Consider the following 20,387-nt stretch of genomic DNA (forward strand, 5'->3'; position numbering starts at 1 on the left):
AAGTATGTTCTCTGCGACTGAAATAGATTGAGTAACACCTGCATGGAGCAAGTACGTATCTAATTTTGTTAATGTAGTTTCGTCGAAAACAAACTTATTGGCACGAAACGTTCGTAAACAATAACAATTAAACCGAAATGTGGCCACGCTGATATGGAAACTTCAGATAGCAGAAAGTTGTTTCATTGGCAGAACTTGGTTACTGGGCTAGACTAAATAAAGGTGGATTGCTCTGTGAAAAATTGTATTTGTTGTTGTTCGAATATTGATTCTGTTCCAAACTTTCATCAAGGTCGGAACTATGTTATGAAAGCTTGTGAGGGATTAATTTTACTTCACCAGAAATTTGAACATGTGTATAATTATATTTCTCTAGAATATAATATTGGATACTTACAGGGTAGATCAACACAAACGGCCATATATCAAATCCCACAAAATATAACTAACGTGATGGAAGAAAAACTGAAAGCTCTCGGGATTTTTTTGGACCTATCCAAAGCATATGACTGCTTGAATCATCAACTGATATTAATAAAATTAGAAAAATATGGAATAAGAGGTTCAGCGCTAAAGTGGGTTGAATCCTACCTATCAGATGGCCTACAATCTGTAGAAATAAAGCGACATGGAAGAGTCTATAAATCCGAAACCCTTTCCACAGACGTGGGAATTCCACAGGGGAGCATTGCCGGCCCTCTTTTGTTCGTCATTTATTTGAACGGCTTATGTAATCTAAACCTGAACCAACATCAGTTCAAAAGTATCTTCGCAGATGACACAAGTCTGTTATCAGGTGATGAAACCTTCCCAGAGATGATGTTGAATAGTATAGATCTATTCAACAAATAAGGACTCATATTATTTTGTTTAGAACAAACCTAGACAACATTGATTATCCAGTTAAGGTGGATCTCCAAAACTCTTAACTTGAACTGTCCCACAACACGAAATTTTAAGGAATCCACATTGACCAGAACATGAATTGGACTTCTCATATTGATAACCTCGCAAACAAACTATATCTATATGGAATATCGTATGGAGTTACATCAAAATATCTGCACAACGAGGCTACAAAAACAATATACACGGCTAACTTCGAATCGGTTGCTCAGTACGGAATTATTTTTTGGGGTAGCAATCGAAATAGTATTCAAATCGACCAATATAATGACAATTTACGCGATTTATATATATGAATGCCTAATGTTCATTTATAAAAATTCTGAGAATATACCTGAATATACACTGAGAATATACCTGCTCATAAGTATCCTACTAGAACAAATGAATATATGTATCCCCTTCATAGACTAACAGTAACTGAAAAAAGCGCCCACTATATGTCAATCAAGCTTTTCAACCATCTTCTTAACAGATAACGAACTAAGAAAATTGGAGTTTTCAAAAGAGAACTAAAAAAACTTCTCATAGAGCCCTATGATTTGCAGGCATATCTCACTGGAACATTCATTTAAAAATATTCATAACAAAAAATTCTGTACCTCCTTGTTTGACGCCATTTCAATTTCAATAAAAGTTTGTAATCTTCTCTGAAATGAAGCTGTTTATTATTATTATTACAAAGTCCTGTTGTTTTGTTTTAATTTACAGGTGGAAAGAATTTTATTTTACAACATCGCGCCCATTCAGTTCATTATTTGAACGCCATCGGAAAACTTAATATTTTATGTCAATTTCAACTATCAACTAGTTAACTGCTGTCTGCCGTTATGTATAAAACCTGTTAAGATGCAGATGATTAGTTATATTGGTCATTATTTCACCAAATTTCTTGAAAACATATCGAAACCGTATAAGGAATTTGAAAGTGTTGTAGTAGTTTTAGAGGTGAAAACTCGAATTAAAAAAACCAATACAAATGAAAAAATTAAAAAGAATAGCTAAAAATAACAATTATATTCTTGTGATGTACTTACTGTTTGGAAACTTTGGTGGAGTAATGAATGTTGTTACTCGAGTTTTTTCCCAACACCAAACTGATCAAACTTAGTTTGATCTTCCTCTTGAAGATGATCACTTGGTGATCGAAACACGTGTCGAGGTGTTAAAATAACGGTTTGGTGTTGGGAAAAAAACTCCAGTAACATTCAACAATTATATTAAGCAAAACAATTCTGAAATTGAATTACAGTAATGACAGTTATTATCCGAAGATAAATTTTTATTTTTTATTTTTTGTTTAATGGTTCTATTTTTTTACTCGTATTTTATTTCACTGTAATTTCGTTTCAGGGTTTTTTTGCTTGGTTTAATTGCTATTTTCAGCTATTCGGTTTAATTTTTTCATTTGTATTAGTTCTTTTAGGGATTTCAAATCATTTTATATAAAATTAGACAATGGAAGTAAGAACTAATGAAATTTACAAAAACTATGATGTGTCTACGAAGTAGGTTGGAGAGTAACGAGCCAAAAACCTCAGGGCTAGTACTAGAGTGTCACCAAGACTTAGCCAAAGCCTCGGTACATAGTAACATTATCCTGAGGTGAGTTAAAGGACACGACAGGAGTAAAGCTAATCGCATTGCCGACTCTTTAGCCAAGGACGCGGCTGGACTACGAAATTTAGGACCCAGTGGCACCTACGGCCTGAGGACTTCGACAATTGCGGAACTACCAAATGTTACACCCATGCTCAATCCCTAAAGAGATGGGATGGAATCAAAGGATCACCTTGGGCGACTCTGGGAAGCTGGCGCCGAAAAAATATCTGGCGATGACCAGGGAAAATCCACGCTCAACAGTCAAATCTGGATTCAACGTAAGGACACTTATAGACTCAATCCTTCACATTAGCTGATGTTTATATTGAAAAAACAGCTCTTTGCCATAAAAAATTTATCACGCACCGCGTAGATAGTAACATTCAATCTAATACATACATACATCATACGTCTTTGCTTTTAGGACAGGATCTCATTATAACGTTCCGAAATTCCAATCCGACAAGCACATAGAATTAATATTACATAAAGACGAGAATGTGGGATTGACAGAGATGTCGTCTCGAAAACACCGTAGCGAATGTAATGGCAAGGTCGCCGAATAATTTGTCGCATGTCGAAAGCATATTTTTTACCAGCGATATCTTCGATGTTGATTCCGTTATGGAAAATTTGTTTTCTACAGTCAGTCAGTGAATGAAATAGATTTTTTGTTTGTGTTATCGGCATCGACTGCAATGGGCATGTTTTGGGTATGTTATGTTGATATCTCCTCAAGCCACATAAAACTTGTTTCAAGTTCGACGGCAGGTATTTGAAAATAACTCGCTGAAAAAATCTTGATGTCGATCGCATGGACTATGTGCAAATCATATTTCAATTCACTTCAATATGCCGCTTGTCACCAGGAGAAAACAGCTGAATGTTCTGCATGATAAAACTACAGAATCAAATCTATGGATCTTTTCTGTTTGCGTTCAAAGCGAGTAACAAGCGACTAGATGTCGTCTACACTGATTGGAAAATAACCTTCTGAAAGTTGATGAAATGGCATGGCGCAGTCGGTAGGATGTGAAGATGAAGAATTTGATACCAAACACGAGTGAGAGTTCAGAATATTTGTGTCACATTGTTACAACCCTCACCATGCTCAATCTAACGGTTTGGCCTAACGTTCAGTACAGACAGTGAAAAATATGTTGATCAAAGCTGAATAAGATGAAAAGGGCCCTAACTTAGTTGTGTTAAAATAGAAATACACGTGTTAATTATGCCACTTGCACAGTTACTTGCACATTCAGTTTGTTGAAAATCACAATTAACAAAATAGTTTTGTTTTCGCATCAAAACAAGTTATCACTTTATAGAAGCCTCTTCAGGCGTGTTTAATTTTGAACTACCCCAAGAATTTGTTAAATATATCAATAGATGCGACTATAATTGTGTTTAATTTTCATTATACCTACTTGAACTTGAGATCATTGATGCATAACGATACATTAATTTAAATTACTGAATGTTTTTATGGTGTTCAATGAGCGTTCAAACTCCTGGTAGTGAACTCTGAACAAAATTTTATGTATATGATGAATTATCTTCCTATACCAAGAACTGTGGCATTAACAGTTTACGTTCACTGATAATGAAATCGACACTGAACCAAAAAAAATGGATGAAAATTGTACATAATACCAAATGAAAAAATAATGGTCGTGAATGATGTGAAAAAAACAAAAAGTTTAGCAGAACCAACTCGTTCCAGGTACTGAATCAACAAACATATGATCATTATATTTTTATCTAATATTGACCTTGTCCTCGTAAAGCGTAGATATATTGTTCATTAATTACTGAATCATATTCATAGTGAGATCATATCTATGTGGTAATTCAATTGAAAACTTATTGTTTTTCGAGCAGCTGTAAAATTTTGTATGAAAAGGTTTTGTATAAAGCTATTACCAATTGAGAGTACAACGACAAATTGCATGTAATGTTTTGTATGCATCAATAGTATTTTGACCTAAACAGTGTAATCTCTGAACATTTCATTTTTCTTGAAGATGAACTGAAATCTAACACAAGAAGTCACTCTAAGATATGAATAATTCAAGGTACAATTCAGAAAAATAATGCCATTTTGTTGATGATATGGAGACTCTTTCACAATCTCAATATTTTTGCAGTTATGGGTTCATTGCACATTTCATCAATCTCGCATGGAATCTTTAATAATAATTAATAACTTACCGTCGTCTTTGATGATGTTGCACAATGCGGGCTAATCTGGAAAAAAACACACTGCATTAAAACAAATGTTAATCAAGAAATGCAGCGTTCTGTAAGGTGTGCCCGAGTTTTTTCTCTTGCATTTTAATCAACCTCGGCGACGTTGTAATTTATTTAGCAGGGTTCTAGCTGATAAGGGGTGCAACGGAATCGCTTATCACACAATATAACGAGTTTGTTACGTGTTCGCGGTGTTTACATGGAACTCTGTGATTTCGCTTGATGGATGTCTGCTTGAAATCTGGCCTGAATCTCTTTGAATGAATGAATTAAGTAAATATGGAGTCTTTCCGGTCATGAGAAGGTTTCTATTGCAAACGAGATTCGATGAATTGTAATAGTTAATTTTTTCACTTTTCATTTCATACTTTTCGTGAGGCAATTAAACACAAAGAAACCGTTTTAGTCAATTTTGACTTGTAGATTGTAACATACCAAATATTGAAATTTCTATTCTCTATTTTCACAGATCTGGAATTCTTCTGAACAGTCTGCAGCAAAACTCCAAATAAATCATATTCAGAATCCTGACACCTATTCCGAATCTATTTTGATTATTTTCTGTCATTTCATAATTTTTCATAGATTGAGAAGTGAGATACAGATAAAGATGTCAAATGTCATACTTAGAATCGGTTAGCGCCCTCTGTATATATATGCTTGAAGTGACGGATACAACAGGTGATACTTTTCCTATTGAAGAAACCTTTGAAAAGTGTAGAAATTTCAGAATTTTGATACCGATTTCTTTTTATAGTGACATACTGTATTCAATATTAACTATTCCTTATTTATATTCAATAAATTCGAGGTTAGGGATGTAAAACTCTATTAAAATTCACAAGTAAAAAATGACACTACTCAATGAAACACGCTATTCAAAAAGTCTGTTAGAATTGGAAAAAGCTAATTTGAATAAAAAATTGGTAGGCTCAATAAACAGGTCACTAAAAAAAACAATTGTTTCAATGAACTAATATTGAACAGCAAATTGAGAATAATTTTAGTAAAATAAATAATTTCCTACTGAAGGATGGGCATTGAAACTAGTCGAATGTTATAATGTGAAATGACATCTGTAAGTAACAGTTTGTATGTAGGCGTCTCGGCATTGTAAATATTGAACTAGTGTTCGGAAATAGGTATTAGATTGGTTGTTGGAACTTGAACGGTCGACCTTTACGATATGGAAATTTGTTCTGGAACATATTTTTAGAACGCGCCACGTATTATCGGCGGTTTCGAAGAGCAACAGCCAAGGTTGTTTTTGAATATCATTTCTTATTATTGATTATGATTTTATTCTCTCAGAAACAGTGTTCCATTTATTATATTAGTTCGATCTTTAAGAACAGGGCCGGATTTGGATGTCTGGAGACCATGGAGCAACGAAGGAGAGGAAGCCGTTGATTTTTTTGCTATAAAAAAATAGTTGTTCAAAATTAATTACTCTAACTTATTCGTGTAAGGAAAAGGAAACACGATGGGCCCCTTGAAAAATGGTTTTATGAAAGTTGAATTTTTAACTTCACGGTGAGAAAATAAAAAAAAGGGAAAGCTGGCGAGAATCGACGTGTCGTTTAAAAATTTCTATTGAAGTGATTTCGTCAAATAATTTTCAAAATTTTGAGCTCGAAGAAGCGAGAAACTGTAAAGATGACCTGCAGAGTCAACCGTTGTTTGGATTTTTTTTCTGTTTTATTTCTTTTTAACTCATGAGTACAAATTACAAATTACACATTAAAAAAAAATTGCCACTGAAATGCTTGATCAAATAAAAAAAATTCAAATATCGATCACAATATTATTATGTTTGTGCAAGAATTCTTAGTAAAAATGCAAAAAATGTTTGAAAAAAAAACGTTAAAGTTGTAAACCCTTCAAAAGTTGGATATTTTTTTATCTTGATTGCGGGGGACCCGGGACAATAGCCTCGCCTGCCCTCCCCTGAATCCAGCGTTGTTTAAGAGTAATATTTACAATCATAGCGGACCCCAAAAATGTTCAGAATCGGAAAATTTATTTTTCTTGTTAATTATTTCATTTCGTGTTAGGAATCACACGTTAAAAGGTAAGACCTCGTTAATCCTTAACTCTCACAAGTTTCGACTTCTGAGGGTTGTTGTTCGTAGGGGTGCGACAGCTGGTTAACGGAAAAACAGATTTGAACAGATCTGTATCGTCCGTCTGTCTCGTCTTTGAAATTGTGTTTTCATCATCCGATATCTAAATTTTATGGAGATTATAGGGGCCCTCAAAACTCAAAAGCCTACTGTATCTTAAGGAAATTAAAAAAAACTGGTTTTCAGACGAAAAATTTTGACATATGGCTAAGAAATTTTTTCGAAACTCTTCTGTATTACTCAATAATATAATAGCAGACTTGACTTTTTTCCCAATTTATATAAAATAGAGTACGAACTGATCTCCAGTCTACCTACGAAGCGCAAAAAAAAGACGTTTGAGTTGCAAGACAGGGTAGGTAGGTAGGTCCAAAGTGAGTGGGTCCATTCGACCCTCCACCGCAACCCATAAGGGTTTATTGTGGCTCACACCTATTCACACTCGGCCTAATAAACCCAGCTTCTTGACGAAGCCGATTAGTTTGTATGGTAAGTGGTCTTTTAGGTCAGATGGTGAGAGTACGGGGACCTGATTCGGTCCCCAGCGGGGCAGGCACAAAGTATATGCTCTGCAGTTTCATCATTTTTCAGACAGAGGCGACACACACTGTCTTCCGACAGTTCAAGTAATGATTCAAATGACAGGACCTGTAAGAAGGCCTGTTAGACATCGTAGTCCCTCAAGGTTCAGTTGTAGGCCCTGTGCTTTCTATCATTTATGTTGAATTTGTATGAAAACTGAACATGCATGTGCAACTGGTTATGTACGCGGTGTTTCACTGAAACTATACGACAGAAATGTGAGTAATGTGTAAAAATCTGAGTTTGAACTCAATAATACCACTACTAATTATTTTCAATCACTAATTCATTTAGACTTTATGTTTCGAATTTGTTGACACATATATGACAAATAAATCATTTATCCAAACTTCTAGCAGCGGCAACTTTGATAATCAAACAATTGAAGCGCAAGTTGACTGATGAATTGATATTTCAAGCAGTAATGACATGTGAGGCCGTCCACCACCGAACAGGATGGTTTTGAAGCAAGAGAGATTCAATGTAAATAAATTGGGATCCAGTCGTGGTCAAAAATTATATAAACTATAGGAAGCTTGGTACAATATCTAACTTGTAGCAATATGCATGACTAAAATATACGATTCACATATATGAAATTTGAATTCATAAAATGTCTATATTTGAGATTTCCATAATACCTACAGTTACCAAAACCTGTAATCAAAAACAGATTGTGACTGGAATTTTTGGTCATAACAACTTTCAATTTGCCTGGAAGTTGATACGATTCGTTAATTAAGAAAATTTACTGGATGACCTGATAAAATTATGTTATTCCCCTTAGTTGACTGTTTTTTCCAATGTGAAAATTGGTAATTAGTTTACAGCATGTCTATTCAATGAGTTTAATGTTTCAAATTTTTAATTAGTTTATATCTAAATTCTGCTGAAATAATTATTCCTTGAGTAGGTAGTTTCTTTTATAATGCTCAACATTTTTTAATTAGCTTATAATATATTCATTAGTTCACAACGATCCACTTCAACTATAAATTAAAATAGACGAGTGTAGGCAATGGAATAATTCAAATCTCGAAACTAATTATTGTTCGGAAACAAATCAAATTCAACAATATCGCTACTTTTCGGTTTCTAATCAATGCCTCAATTACTTAACAACCAATAATCTAGAATGTCTTTATCAGCTACCGAGATCGGAATAAAATTTATAAATATAACGGCGGTTAACCCCCGAGCTAGTTTGCTGATAGAAATCGCCTTCTGAAAACGAGGGTTACAACGCGTATTAATCATATTTTAGTCGGGAAGGATTAGGGTTTCAAGCCGTGATAAGATACGGTCTTTTTGACTGGGAGAGGGATGTGACACCAAGCGAGATGGATGTCCACTGTGCCGGATGGGAATTATTCAAGAAGTATGGAAAAGAGGATGGGGTATTTTAGGAAATATAAGAAATGACGATTTGCAATAAATAAATCACCACTTCAATCATTCGGTTGTTTTATCGTAATAGGGAGCTACGACCAAAATATCATTTCAAGATATACCTTTTAATAAATGCAGTTTCGAGTATCAATGCATTCTTCAAGAAGATTGAAGATTTCCAAATAGATGGAATTAATTTCACATCCTTTGCAATAAAATGGTTTAGAATAGGTTGATGGTAGAACAGTTGAAATTGAGAATTATACAGATATGAAAACGATAAATGGGAAAAATATAAGGTATACAATTATTATTCATAGCATAAAAAGTGTTGGCCTGAGCACTGGGAAAATAGAAATCATGAATCTCTGAAAGAAGTCACAAGAAACTCACGAATACGACAAAAACAATGGCACAGAAGGTTTCAAGTGGAGGTATTTCATGTCACCCGGCAGATGATGGAAGAGATCCAGATTGAGGGAATAATTGCAGCTTCTAATATTATCATTATGTGTATTTGGAATGGCCAAGAAACAAATGTGTGGTTTTATGAATTTTTAAGTTTTATATAAACTGATGCATATTCGAATTTTGAATGAGAAAGTGCGAAATAGGCTTTCGAAAGAGCATCAAAGTTCAAAGCAATGTCTGAAAACAAAGATGCAAATGGGTAGTTTATTGCTGAGGTCTTCAATACGATATAAACAAAGTCACTGATTCAGGAATATTTTGCTTGTTTGGGAGTCTTTAACTTTCCACTTCTTCTAAGATTTCGTGGCCTCAAGGGCTTATCTACAGACTTATACATTCTAAAAATCTTACTACTTGATCTAGTTTGCACAGATCCTGTCTTTTGTCATATTCTCCTGAACATAATTTGCGTTGTTCAATAAGTACTTGTCTTTTTTGATACTTGCATTGGCACAGAACATGACTAGCTTTGTTTTAGCACTGTCTGCAGCTGAAGTCTCCGTTATGAGCCCTGTTACGTTCATGTGTATTCTTAAACAGTGTACCATCAGTAATAGCTATGTAATTATTCAAACCTGATTGCTGTTCTGTTACACCAGGTCTTCAATTCCATACCCATATATGGAACTGATGATCTGTGTCTAACACACTAGTTAGAATTTTTATTTCTTGTGATTCTTGAATGTCCTTGAACTCAATATAGAGTCAAATAATTTCTGCTCCCGAGTGTATTATTTGTATTATTTTTCTGTTTTTGGTTGCTATTTTACATTTACGAATGTAGCCCGTGGCATTAAACCATCCAAAATCAAATGGCCTTATAAGTAACAAAGAAAATACAGAATTGGCGAATACAAGAGAAAAAAAAAACAAAGAAAAGTAGATTGTCAATAAGAAAAAAAGCATTTCGACGATAAAATATCTGTAAGGCAGACTGTGTATACAATGTACACAGAAAGGACGTACGAAAATAAAAGCTGCCTTTTGTCCATCCCGTGCTGAGAATTGCACGTTAAAAGTTAAGACTTCGTTAATCCCTTGCTCGTCACAAGTTTTAACTTTTCAGGGTTTCAGTTTGTAATGGAGCGACAGCTGATTGACGGAAAATCTGATTTAGAACAGTCTCATTGTTACAAACATTGCTGTTCGTGAAATAGAATTATTTATTTATTATTCACATTTTTTCTCAGAGTGAAAATCTCACAGTAAACTCTAGACTTAAATAGTGATGAAAGTAAATATATTTTGCCTTACGACAATTATGAAAACAAAAATGTTAATATTTTTGCAGATCTTTACTCCTCTTTGTCCATTCTTCTTGATTCCAGCATTTGCCAAATACTTGGGGGAGATCGAACCAGGGAGTGTAGTGTGTGTGTGTATGTATGGGGCAACGCTGTTATACTGATAACATACATTTACTACACAATGCAACTTGTACTACCCCAGAGTAGTAAATGCCGCTAAAATATATCGTAAAATCGTCCTTCTGGACTGCGAACATTGGATTTTTACGACGCGACGGTCTATTTCTGTCGAAATTACTTGGCAAATTTTCCTTCCTGCAATTCTGCTACGGCGGAAGGAGAGTTACATCTTTCATGTAATTGACTGGTTCACAGATGCGTAATTACTTTTCTAGAAGAATGTCATTTGTAGCGAACGCAAACATCAATGGAGCAAACGTTTTTATGTTATTTTCAAGGCCAGAAAGGAATAACATGACTTTTGTTCAGCCTTCATTAGATTCATGAATGATTTCAATATTGAACCAACTATCAAAATTCGGGTTAGGTGAAGGAAATTTTCGAATTTTAGTCGAAGTGAAGAAAATAGCTTGTACCAAAAATCAGTAAAACTTATTTTTTCCATGAATATGATAAAACTGGGTTTGGCATAATTTTTGAGTTATTATGAAAGTAGGTTTCCTGATGTTAGGTTGCCCGAAACATAAAAGCTGAGAGGCCTGGGATTTATGGAATCAACTACTCGTTTAAGGACTGTGAAAAAAGGTGTTTTTGGCCAGTTTCAGTATCTCTCAATATGCAGAATGTTCATAGAACAAGAAATCGATACTCAAAAATGTAAAACTGATCAAATATGGCAGAATTTTCATCTGCAATCTCAAAAAATTATTTGATAGTTTTCATGAAGAGCGATTTTTATTTTTGATTAAAAGTGAAACAAGTCATTAAGCCTGATAATTATTTTTTAATAAAACTTATATAACAATAACAGCTATAGTAATTGTTGAGTATTACTTTTTCAAATTAGTCTACAGTACTTCTTTGATTGACGACTTATTTATTTTGTAGAAATTCATTTTCACTGAGGATACACTATAAAAGCACACTTTTGTCTATTTTCCACGATAGTTTTATATTTGTTGATTAGTTTCGGTCATTAGGTACACCATTTTCAAAACTAACTAGGATACATTCAAATCTGAGAATTTATACCTACATTGCCTAAGCCTATCATAAATAATTTGATACCTATACCTGGGATAACCTCAATTAATAGCAGTAAACATTTTTTGATAAAATGTAGGTTTTGGGAATTGGGTTTTAGGTTCAGGAGAGGACGATTGTTTAGATCAAGTTGTTCGTTGAGGATAATAGAATTGGGATTTTTCTTTGACTTGTTTATTTCCATAGATTCCAACAAATGGAAGATTTTTAAATTACCTTTATTTATTTTATGTTTCGAATTTTGAAGATGTTCATACATTAATGATTTTTTATCCGAAATGACATGTTCATGGTACCTTATATCATCTATTATCCTCAACGAACAACTTGATTTTAACAATAGTCCTCTTCTGAACCTATTACCCAGTTCCCAAAACCTACATTTTATCAAAATTTTTTGTTTTGTTCATCGATATACTGCTGTTAATTGAGATTATCCCAGGTACAGACAATGTAGGTATCAAATTATTTATGATTGGTATAGGCAATGATTTGAATGTAATCTAGTTAGTTTTGAAAATGGTGTAATGACCGAAACTAGTCGACAAATATAAAACATTATCACTACATAAAGCTGAATTTTTTGTGTTAAAGGTATTTTCTATTTTCTGAAAAACATGTTTTTGAGCACAATTCTATCATAACTATTATGTGAAACCGTGCCATTCAGTGATTGATCGTTATTTTCAATCGAACCAATGAACACTAAATGTCGATTTAAATTTTCATGTATCAATCATGCATGATTTTCAAATGAAACATTGAATAAAGTATCTATATGCTCAATTGGAAACAAACTAGCTATCAATTCCAAATCCTGGAATAGAGAACAATTGTTTGAAATTATCGAGTACGGTACATGACACTAGACTTCTGGAGGCTTTTGAGAGTCTGTGGCGAACTATTTTCCTTGGAGTTATATTCGAAATTTTTCCGACACTTTGGATACCAATACAGTAGTTCACAAATATATTCACTTCTGTTGGCCGCTTAATGGGGCCATTTGTGTTAAAAATCCGAAGCCGTTTCATATGAAATACAATATTTTAATGTTTTCTGTGCCCGGCTAATTGCAAGCAAGCAAATCGGGAACGTAATTTTCTCTCGGGTTTATTTTTATACACAAACCCGATTACGTTTTGTCGTACAATAAATGTACATTAGCATTCATATAGGTACACTGAAAAGCGAAACTAGTTTTTCTGTTTAAAATCCATTCCACGATCCTCGTACAATAAGGTCCTGGAGAAATGAAAATAAATTGATAGCGAAATGTCTCGGCTCCTGCTATTCCCTTTCTCGAAGCTTCCCAAATGCCGTTTCTGTTAACAGTTTCTGTAGGTGTGCGACTTTGAAACCCATTTCTTAACAATATTACGACAGTAATTTCGGAGTAACGTGTTTCGAGATGGCCATGAGGGCTTAAAGGACCTTGAAGGAGTTGTTTTATCTCCCGTTCATCTTCTATTTGCTTTTCAGCGATGAAGACTATTCTTGATGGAGGATTGTATGCGACTGTAATTGGAAATAAAGTCGAGTTTCACGTTTGAATTACGGAGGGTTCGTACGAAATATTGAGAAATGATGGGTTTTCAAGTAAGTACGGGGTCTGTTCGTAAAATAAGGTGGGGCCCGATACAGTGCATTTCTTTAATATCCCCCCTTTTTATTTTTTGAACGGGTCAACTCAAAAAATTTAAATTTGGGATAATGAAAGTAATGCACGAATTCTTTATTTTGAAGTGAAATTAACAAATGACACTCAAGATGGCGACTGAGTATCAACTGGAAAAAAAATTCAATAGAAAGGGGGTTCTTGTGACACATTTTTTTTGGCGAATACTTCACAAGCCTAGAATATGAAGTCAATATCTTCACCTACTACAAAATGGCGGAACATTTAATAATTTCCTGAAGACAAACACATTAATATCCTTTTTATCTGCCATAAGGCAATTCCAACAACCCTATAAGGTTTGTTAAGTTATTTTTTGTTCATAAAAACGACAAAAATGTCAATACGACAATGAACATCATTGTTCAGTTAGAATATTCTCATTTAGTTTTCGGTTTTACTAGTAGAAAGATACCACGTTAACAAACTCTAAAATGGTCAATTCTCGACCATTAGAATAAAAAATTTAAGTCATTTTTAATTACGGTGCGACGCGTAACTTTTACGAGACCAAAAGGTTGTAACGTGAAAAGTTGACTTTTATCAACAATCCAAAGCACTTGTTACGAAATGTATCATTTAATTGTGGAAATCATAAAATACATGTATACAATTTCAGAGTTCCACTCTGGAAACTACTGTTGACCCTCTCATCACTGAAATCGTCGAAGCGAATCCTAATGATTTCGATATGGATATTGTATTCCAACAAGACGAAGCACCACCACATTACTCCAGACAAGTAAGAAAATATTTGGATACTAATTTTCCCGGTCGTTGGATTGGCTGTCGAGGTCCTAAAGAATGGCCAGCCCGCTCGCCAGATCTGATATCTTTAGACTTTTTTATGGGGCTATTTGAAGTAAAAGGTGTACGAAACTGAACCTGCTTCAATATTAGATATACGGCAGAGAATATAAATATTTATAGAGATGTTGACGTTACTGTGTTCGAAAATGTTCGGCGTGAAATATCGGATACGCTGTTCAATGTTGACTCGTTCAAAAAATAAAAGGTGGGGATGACATTAAAAAAATGCACTGTATAAAGGTGAAAAATCTATAATGTGGTGGTTACTGAAGGAATTTCTAAAAAAGTTGCATGAGTGTAGTTTCGTCAGTTGAATGGAATAGTTGCAAGCAAAATGTACTACTGAATACAAAAATGTATGAATGTCTTGGCGAAATTGCAAAAAAGTAACATGAAATTCACTATCTAAGAAATCGAGAGATAATAATGAATAAAAACGTATTTCTGAGTCTCCTCACAATAAAATCACAGTTCAAGGAATTATTTCCTAAAATCAGTGAAAATTCGTGAAAACAAAAAGATTCCAATACCGTCGTGAAATTTTCGTAATTACGAATTCATTTTAATCATCGCATCCTACTCCGAAATCACCGAAGCGAATGTTCTCCGCCATAAAAACACTGAATCGATGCAATAATTCTCCCGGATTATTTCTTTCATGTTCCCTCTCATTCCAGTTTCCGTCAGACCGATTGAAATATTTCTTTGATATTCTTCGATAGTCCGATGCGAGATGAATCCGTCAACACTTTCATCATTGAATGTAACTTATGGATGGGATTGATGGAAGGAGAATGCTAGGACGAACTTTGGCGAAACTTGTTCTGAAGTTAGATTAGTTTCGGCCAACATGGCGAACTTCCTCACATACAATGTGATTTGTGAATATTCTACTAGCGTTGTCTCCATCGTTTTTCCTGTCATGGATATGAGGTTGGGGTGTACCAGGAATCGGGAATGGGAAATCACAATAACGAGCTCGAATATAAGGACTATGAGCCACAGAGAAAACATTCTTGAAGTTTTTTGTTCTTATTGAATATTAGGGGGCTACCATTAGCTAGAAATGCAGTAGTTTTCCTCATCTTTCCTGGATTAGCTATCCTTGTGAAATGAATATAGAAAATGTTATTTGAAAAATGAGCTATAAACCTCAGGGACGCCGGTAGTTAGTCTTTACCGATTCAGCCTCATTTATTTCCAGTCCGAGCTCGATGGTCAGCTAGGTGGATCGTGAAAGTAAGAAAATCTGCGATGACTACCCCTAACACCCAGGTCCCAGGGTTGCACTTCGCGGCTCTTCTGCGAACCACTTTCAACAACCCTCAGGGTTTCGCGGCTATTCTTTTTCTTGCCTCCACCATTCACCTAGCTGACCATCAAGCTTAGACCGAAAGTAAATGAGGCCAAATCGGTATAGACTACCTACTGAGGCCAGACAAAAGTAATTTTTGAATACTGTTCTGCAAATAAATGATGTAATATAAGAAAAACCTGTCGTCAGCATATGGTTGACATTGCCAGGAGATATCAGTAAGATATTATTGAAACTTTATGTCTTTTTATCAAAATGAAAGGGTGGATTTTTCACCTTCTCTTAGCAACACGTCTGATGCATAATAAAACGTTGTGACTTAATTAACTTTTTTCTACACCCGTACTCTAACAATACACTTATACGACCATAATCCGTTTCATAATGATATCCTTTATGATACAGATTTTTCATAACGATACAGATTATCAACCAATAGAAACCCATAATTTTTCAATCAAGAATCCTGTTCCTTTGTTTGTCCTAGATTCTAACCTAAGTAACTAATTGCTTTATTTGTCAAAATCAGTTTTCATATTACCTACCTATATTATCGAAATGTCTGAAAACAGCAATATAGAAGGAATACCATCGACTCCAATATTTTTAAAAGATCAGATTAATTACAGTTGTTATATTCAGTATAAATATAATTAGAATCTTTATAGTTTTCATATATCCATGATAATACCATTAAGTTTGTGTTTTTTTTTAAAAATATGAGTTAATTACTGTAAATGTGTTCAATACAAATATAATATTTATAGTTTTTCATTATTTATCGGGTTTACAAAAAATAGCGTATGCAACTCTCATGTAATGGTTATTAATACACTCGCATATACCATACAAAACTCGCCTTCGGCTCGTTTCGTATCCCGGTTAATGCTCGTGTCTTAATAACCATCATTACATGATCGTTGCATAATATACTATTACTCAATTCTTTTATAGGGAAGAACTCTATTTCTTGAAGAAGATTCACAAAATTTGAAAATTTGCAAAAAACTGCTGACAATTTAATAAAACAAGCTGAAACGAACCTCAAAAAAGTCATTGTTAATTGTAGATGTGAAGCCAAATACAAAATTGAGTCTATTTATAATTTGAGAAGCAGCATGGTTCGAATTAGCAAATACTGAACCTCTTCGAAAAAGGTTTTACAGCAAATTTTACAATTAACTCTTCCAAATCGTGAAAGTTAATAGAACAGAACGTTGGAATGTTCCTTATTTGTACGCAGACATACAAAGTTTTTTATCTCAAACAAAAGGGATTACTATGAGAGAGTTGATAATTCAATTGAGAATGATGCTAATAAGTAACAAAGAACGTCATTATTTGAAATTGTTACAACAAAATCATGAGAACTAGATTGGCTAGAACTAGATTTACAAATTTGCCTTGTATATATATATCTTCCATAAGTTAGTGACAGCAAGGCTGGGAACTCACTCACATTTATTGAGAAAATTAGCAATGTCATGAAGAAATTCCAAATTGAATTTAAGTAGTGTATCTAAATAATGAATACTAAGTAGTTAATTGACTTTTAATAGGCACAAAATGCAATTTACTAAATAACCACTATGAAATCATTTCAATAATATAGTATTTCAAGCAATGAAATACTATGCACAAAAATCAGAAATACTAGAACTAGTTACGGATTCTATTGTCTCATATGTCAGGAAAAGTGTTCATAATTTCGATAATTGATAATTTTGGTCGAAAAATTCTGAGCTAGTTGAAAACAATATCCACCTATTTCTTGCCTATTCTGTTGATGCTGTTTTATGGTGAATTTGACCGATACTTGATCCATAGTGAACGATATACTCAAAAATATTTCGCTGTGCGATGTTCATATACTATGAGTAAATACTTTTCATAGATTTATAAATTGTTTAAAGAAATTTCCCAATAAATACTTTTGTCAATACTGTTGTTCAGGTCACAAATTCATCGGATTACTAAGCGCCCCTAATCAACTTTCTCATAGCCTTGGCACCGTGTCACAATCATGAATAAATATTGACTTGGTAATAGAGTAGACGCGAGTGGACAAAAAACCTTTACGTATATAATTGTACCTCCGACCCTAGATCACCATACATTAATATAAATCCATTCACTAACTGATTTACTGATCATAATTTGACTCCCTGTAGCGATAATATTCAATTCGTTTTCGACAAACTGTTACAAAACGAGTAGATACATCAGGTTCGCCTACGATTGCCACGCCTTCTTTGATAGATTCATATTAATACGTTCAAATCCATTAAAACCGTTGTCAACCGAAAAACTAACACTCGGCTTTTGATACGAAGACTTCCGTGTTGAAGAAAAGGTTGGGCAAACGAAATATTTCATGGGTGAGCGGTATATGGATATACACACATTGGAAAAGTCTAGGGATATTTTTATAACATACTGAATATCATAAAAATAAATGCATGAGGTCGTTTAATTTCGATTAAATTGGTACACTCGACCATCCTGTAGATTTCTATGGGTTGAACAAAGCCTGCAAAAACGGTAACTAATCTTTTATCAAGTTTTTTACAAACTGTAGGTTTTCGGCTAAAATGAATAATCTGAAAGTGTCGAGTTTGTACATTCTATGCAGTTCTTGCTCAGCAATTAAACTGGAAATATTGTGCTTTAACATGGAACGCCATCACTTACCATTGGCTGAGATGAATAGAGCTGTAGGGCTTCTTCAAGGTGGCATGCCACAAAATGATGTAGCTCTTCGTTTGGGGGTCTCCCAAAGTGTTATCAGTCGATTGTGGCGGCGTTTCCGTGAAACTGGCAGTCCAGCCGAACAACATCCAGGGCGAGGACGCGCTACCACTGCACTTCAAGACCGATTTTTGGTCTTAACCGCAAGAAGACAACCGACAATCACAGCACCTGAGTTGGTTAACGTGTTGCAGCAGACGCACCAGGTAACCATTGGTCATGATACTGTCAGAAATCGACTGCATGAAGCAGATCTCCACAACAGAAGGCCACTTAGATGTCCACCTTTGTCGAGAGGCAATTGCGGTAGAAGATTAGAGTGGTGTCAAGAACATCAAAACTGGGATGCAAATGATTGGGCCACAGTTTTGTTTACAGACGAATCCAGATTTGGATTTCATCCAGATTCTCGTCGAGTAAGACTGTGGAGACGACCTGGAAATAATGAACGTTTGAGACACGTCCAGGAAGTCCACACATACAGAGGTTGTACAGTAATGCTATGGGGCGGAATCATGATCGGCGGCAGAACCGATCTCGTTTTTCCAAATCGCTCCCTCACAGCTCGACAGTACCTCGACACCATTCTTCTACCTATCGTCCGTCCGTTTGCTGGTGCTGTTGGTGAAAACTTCCACCTAATGCACGATAATGCTCGTCCACATGTCGCGCGTCTAGTGACTGACTGGCTCACCAACGAAGGAGTTGATGTATTGCCATGGCCAGCACAATCACCGGACCTGAATCCCATCGAGCATGTGTGGGACATGTTTCAACGAAGAATTACTCCGCATATGGGGAACATTCACACAACGTTTCAATTGAGAGAGCTTTTAATCGCTGAATGGGCAAATGTACCTCAACAAGACATTGACAATCTCATTTTGTCGATGCACGATAGATGTAGGGCCGTAATAAACCAGCGAGGAGGCCATACTTTATACTGATTCCAATTTTTTTTGTATTATGATTTTTTTTCGGGGTGCCAAAGAAGAGCCATATTTTTTTTTAGTTTTGCTTATATGCGCACTCAGTAATTTTGACCATTTGATAAATTTTGTTGTAAGTTACATTCGTTTAATAATCACCCGTCAACTTTTTTTTCCCTAAAGCGATCTAATAAAAAATTATTGCCATTTTTAAAAATATCCCTAGACTTTTCCGATGTGTGTATTTTGGCCTCTATGAACGCATTCCTTTAAGGCAATGTTGAAAACTGAAATGATGAAAGAATAAAACTGTGATAGTTTTGAAATATTTTTGTTTGCTTATTTTCAGTATTTTCCGAGTCAATTTCTATCTTCTACTTCCTTTTGCATGATCATTCAGATCTGCCTCGATTTTTCTACCTTGTTCATGCGATTATATGGTCTCTTTTTATGTTTCATTACATTCAATTACATATTGATAATTTTTATAGGACTCGTATCTTCATCTAGAATTATATGCAGTCTCTTTGGTAAGGCTATGTTCACTTTCATGTGTTAGCGAAAATAACATTTATTTTAGATATTTCATTGTCTCTTTCAACTCGATGATCACATTTTAATTCATTTTCATTGTAGGGTCTTCTGCTTTCTTTTACTTCTGTTCCTTACCAAGTGGCTAACCTTCATCGTCTTGGGATGCTCACGAAGACTAGTTCATGTCTGACACTGCCATCATACCTTTTCATTAATTTTTCAAAAAGTTTGTTTCTCACGGTGTTGTCATGATATACATGCTTGCCACAGATGTTTTGATGCTTTGAAATTGACTGTTACTCTATTACTCGATTTGCTCTCTCTTCCATTCTTCAGCAGTTCTTCATTAATAATCAACTTTGTTTTATCGTCAAAAATAGGCCTCATAAGGACACGACAGGAGTAAATGTAATCGCATTTCTGACTCTATAGCCAAGGAAGCGGCAGGACTAAGAATTTTAGGACCCAGTGGCACCCACGGCCTGATGACTTCGAAAATTGTGGAACTAGCCAAATGTCACACCCATGCTCAATCCCTAAAGAGATGGGATGAAATCAAAGGATGCAATCTTGCCAGAATCA

The 20,387-nt window shown here is 34.7% G+C and overlaps 1 protein-coding gene across 2 annotated transcripts in view; it reads right to left on the reverse strand.

Annotated features, from left to right (window-relative positions):
- LOC111509230 (uncharacterized) overlaps nt 1-20,387 on the reverse strand; it is a 277,993-nt gene that overhangs the window by 76,668 nt on the left and 180,938 nt on the right. For both annotated transcript variants that reach the window (XM_074171058.1, XM_074171057.1), the window contains one exon: nt 4,720-4,755. Coding sequence is in view for 1 of the 2 variants with exons in the window: in XM_074171057.1 (XP_074027158.1) it covers nt 4,720-4,755 (36 nt within the window). In the remaining variant the exon portion in view is untranslated. The remainder of the gene's footprint in view (nt 1-4,719; nt 4,756-20,387) is intronic.

Source organism: Leptinotarsa decemlineata, unplaced genomic scaffold (genome assembly GCF_025532065.1).
Source record: "Leptinotarsa decemlineata unplaced genomic scaffold, Ldec_3_MD MMD2_tig00000008_RagTag_RagTag, whole genome shotgun sequence".
In the NCBI taxonomy this organism is placed as follows: Eukaryota; Metazoa; Arthropoda; class Insecta; order Coleoptera; family Chrysomelidae; genus Leptinotarsa; species Leptinotarsa decemlineata.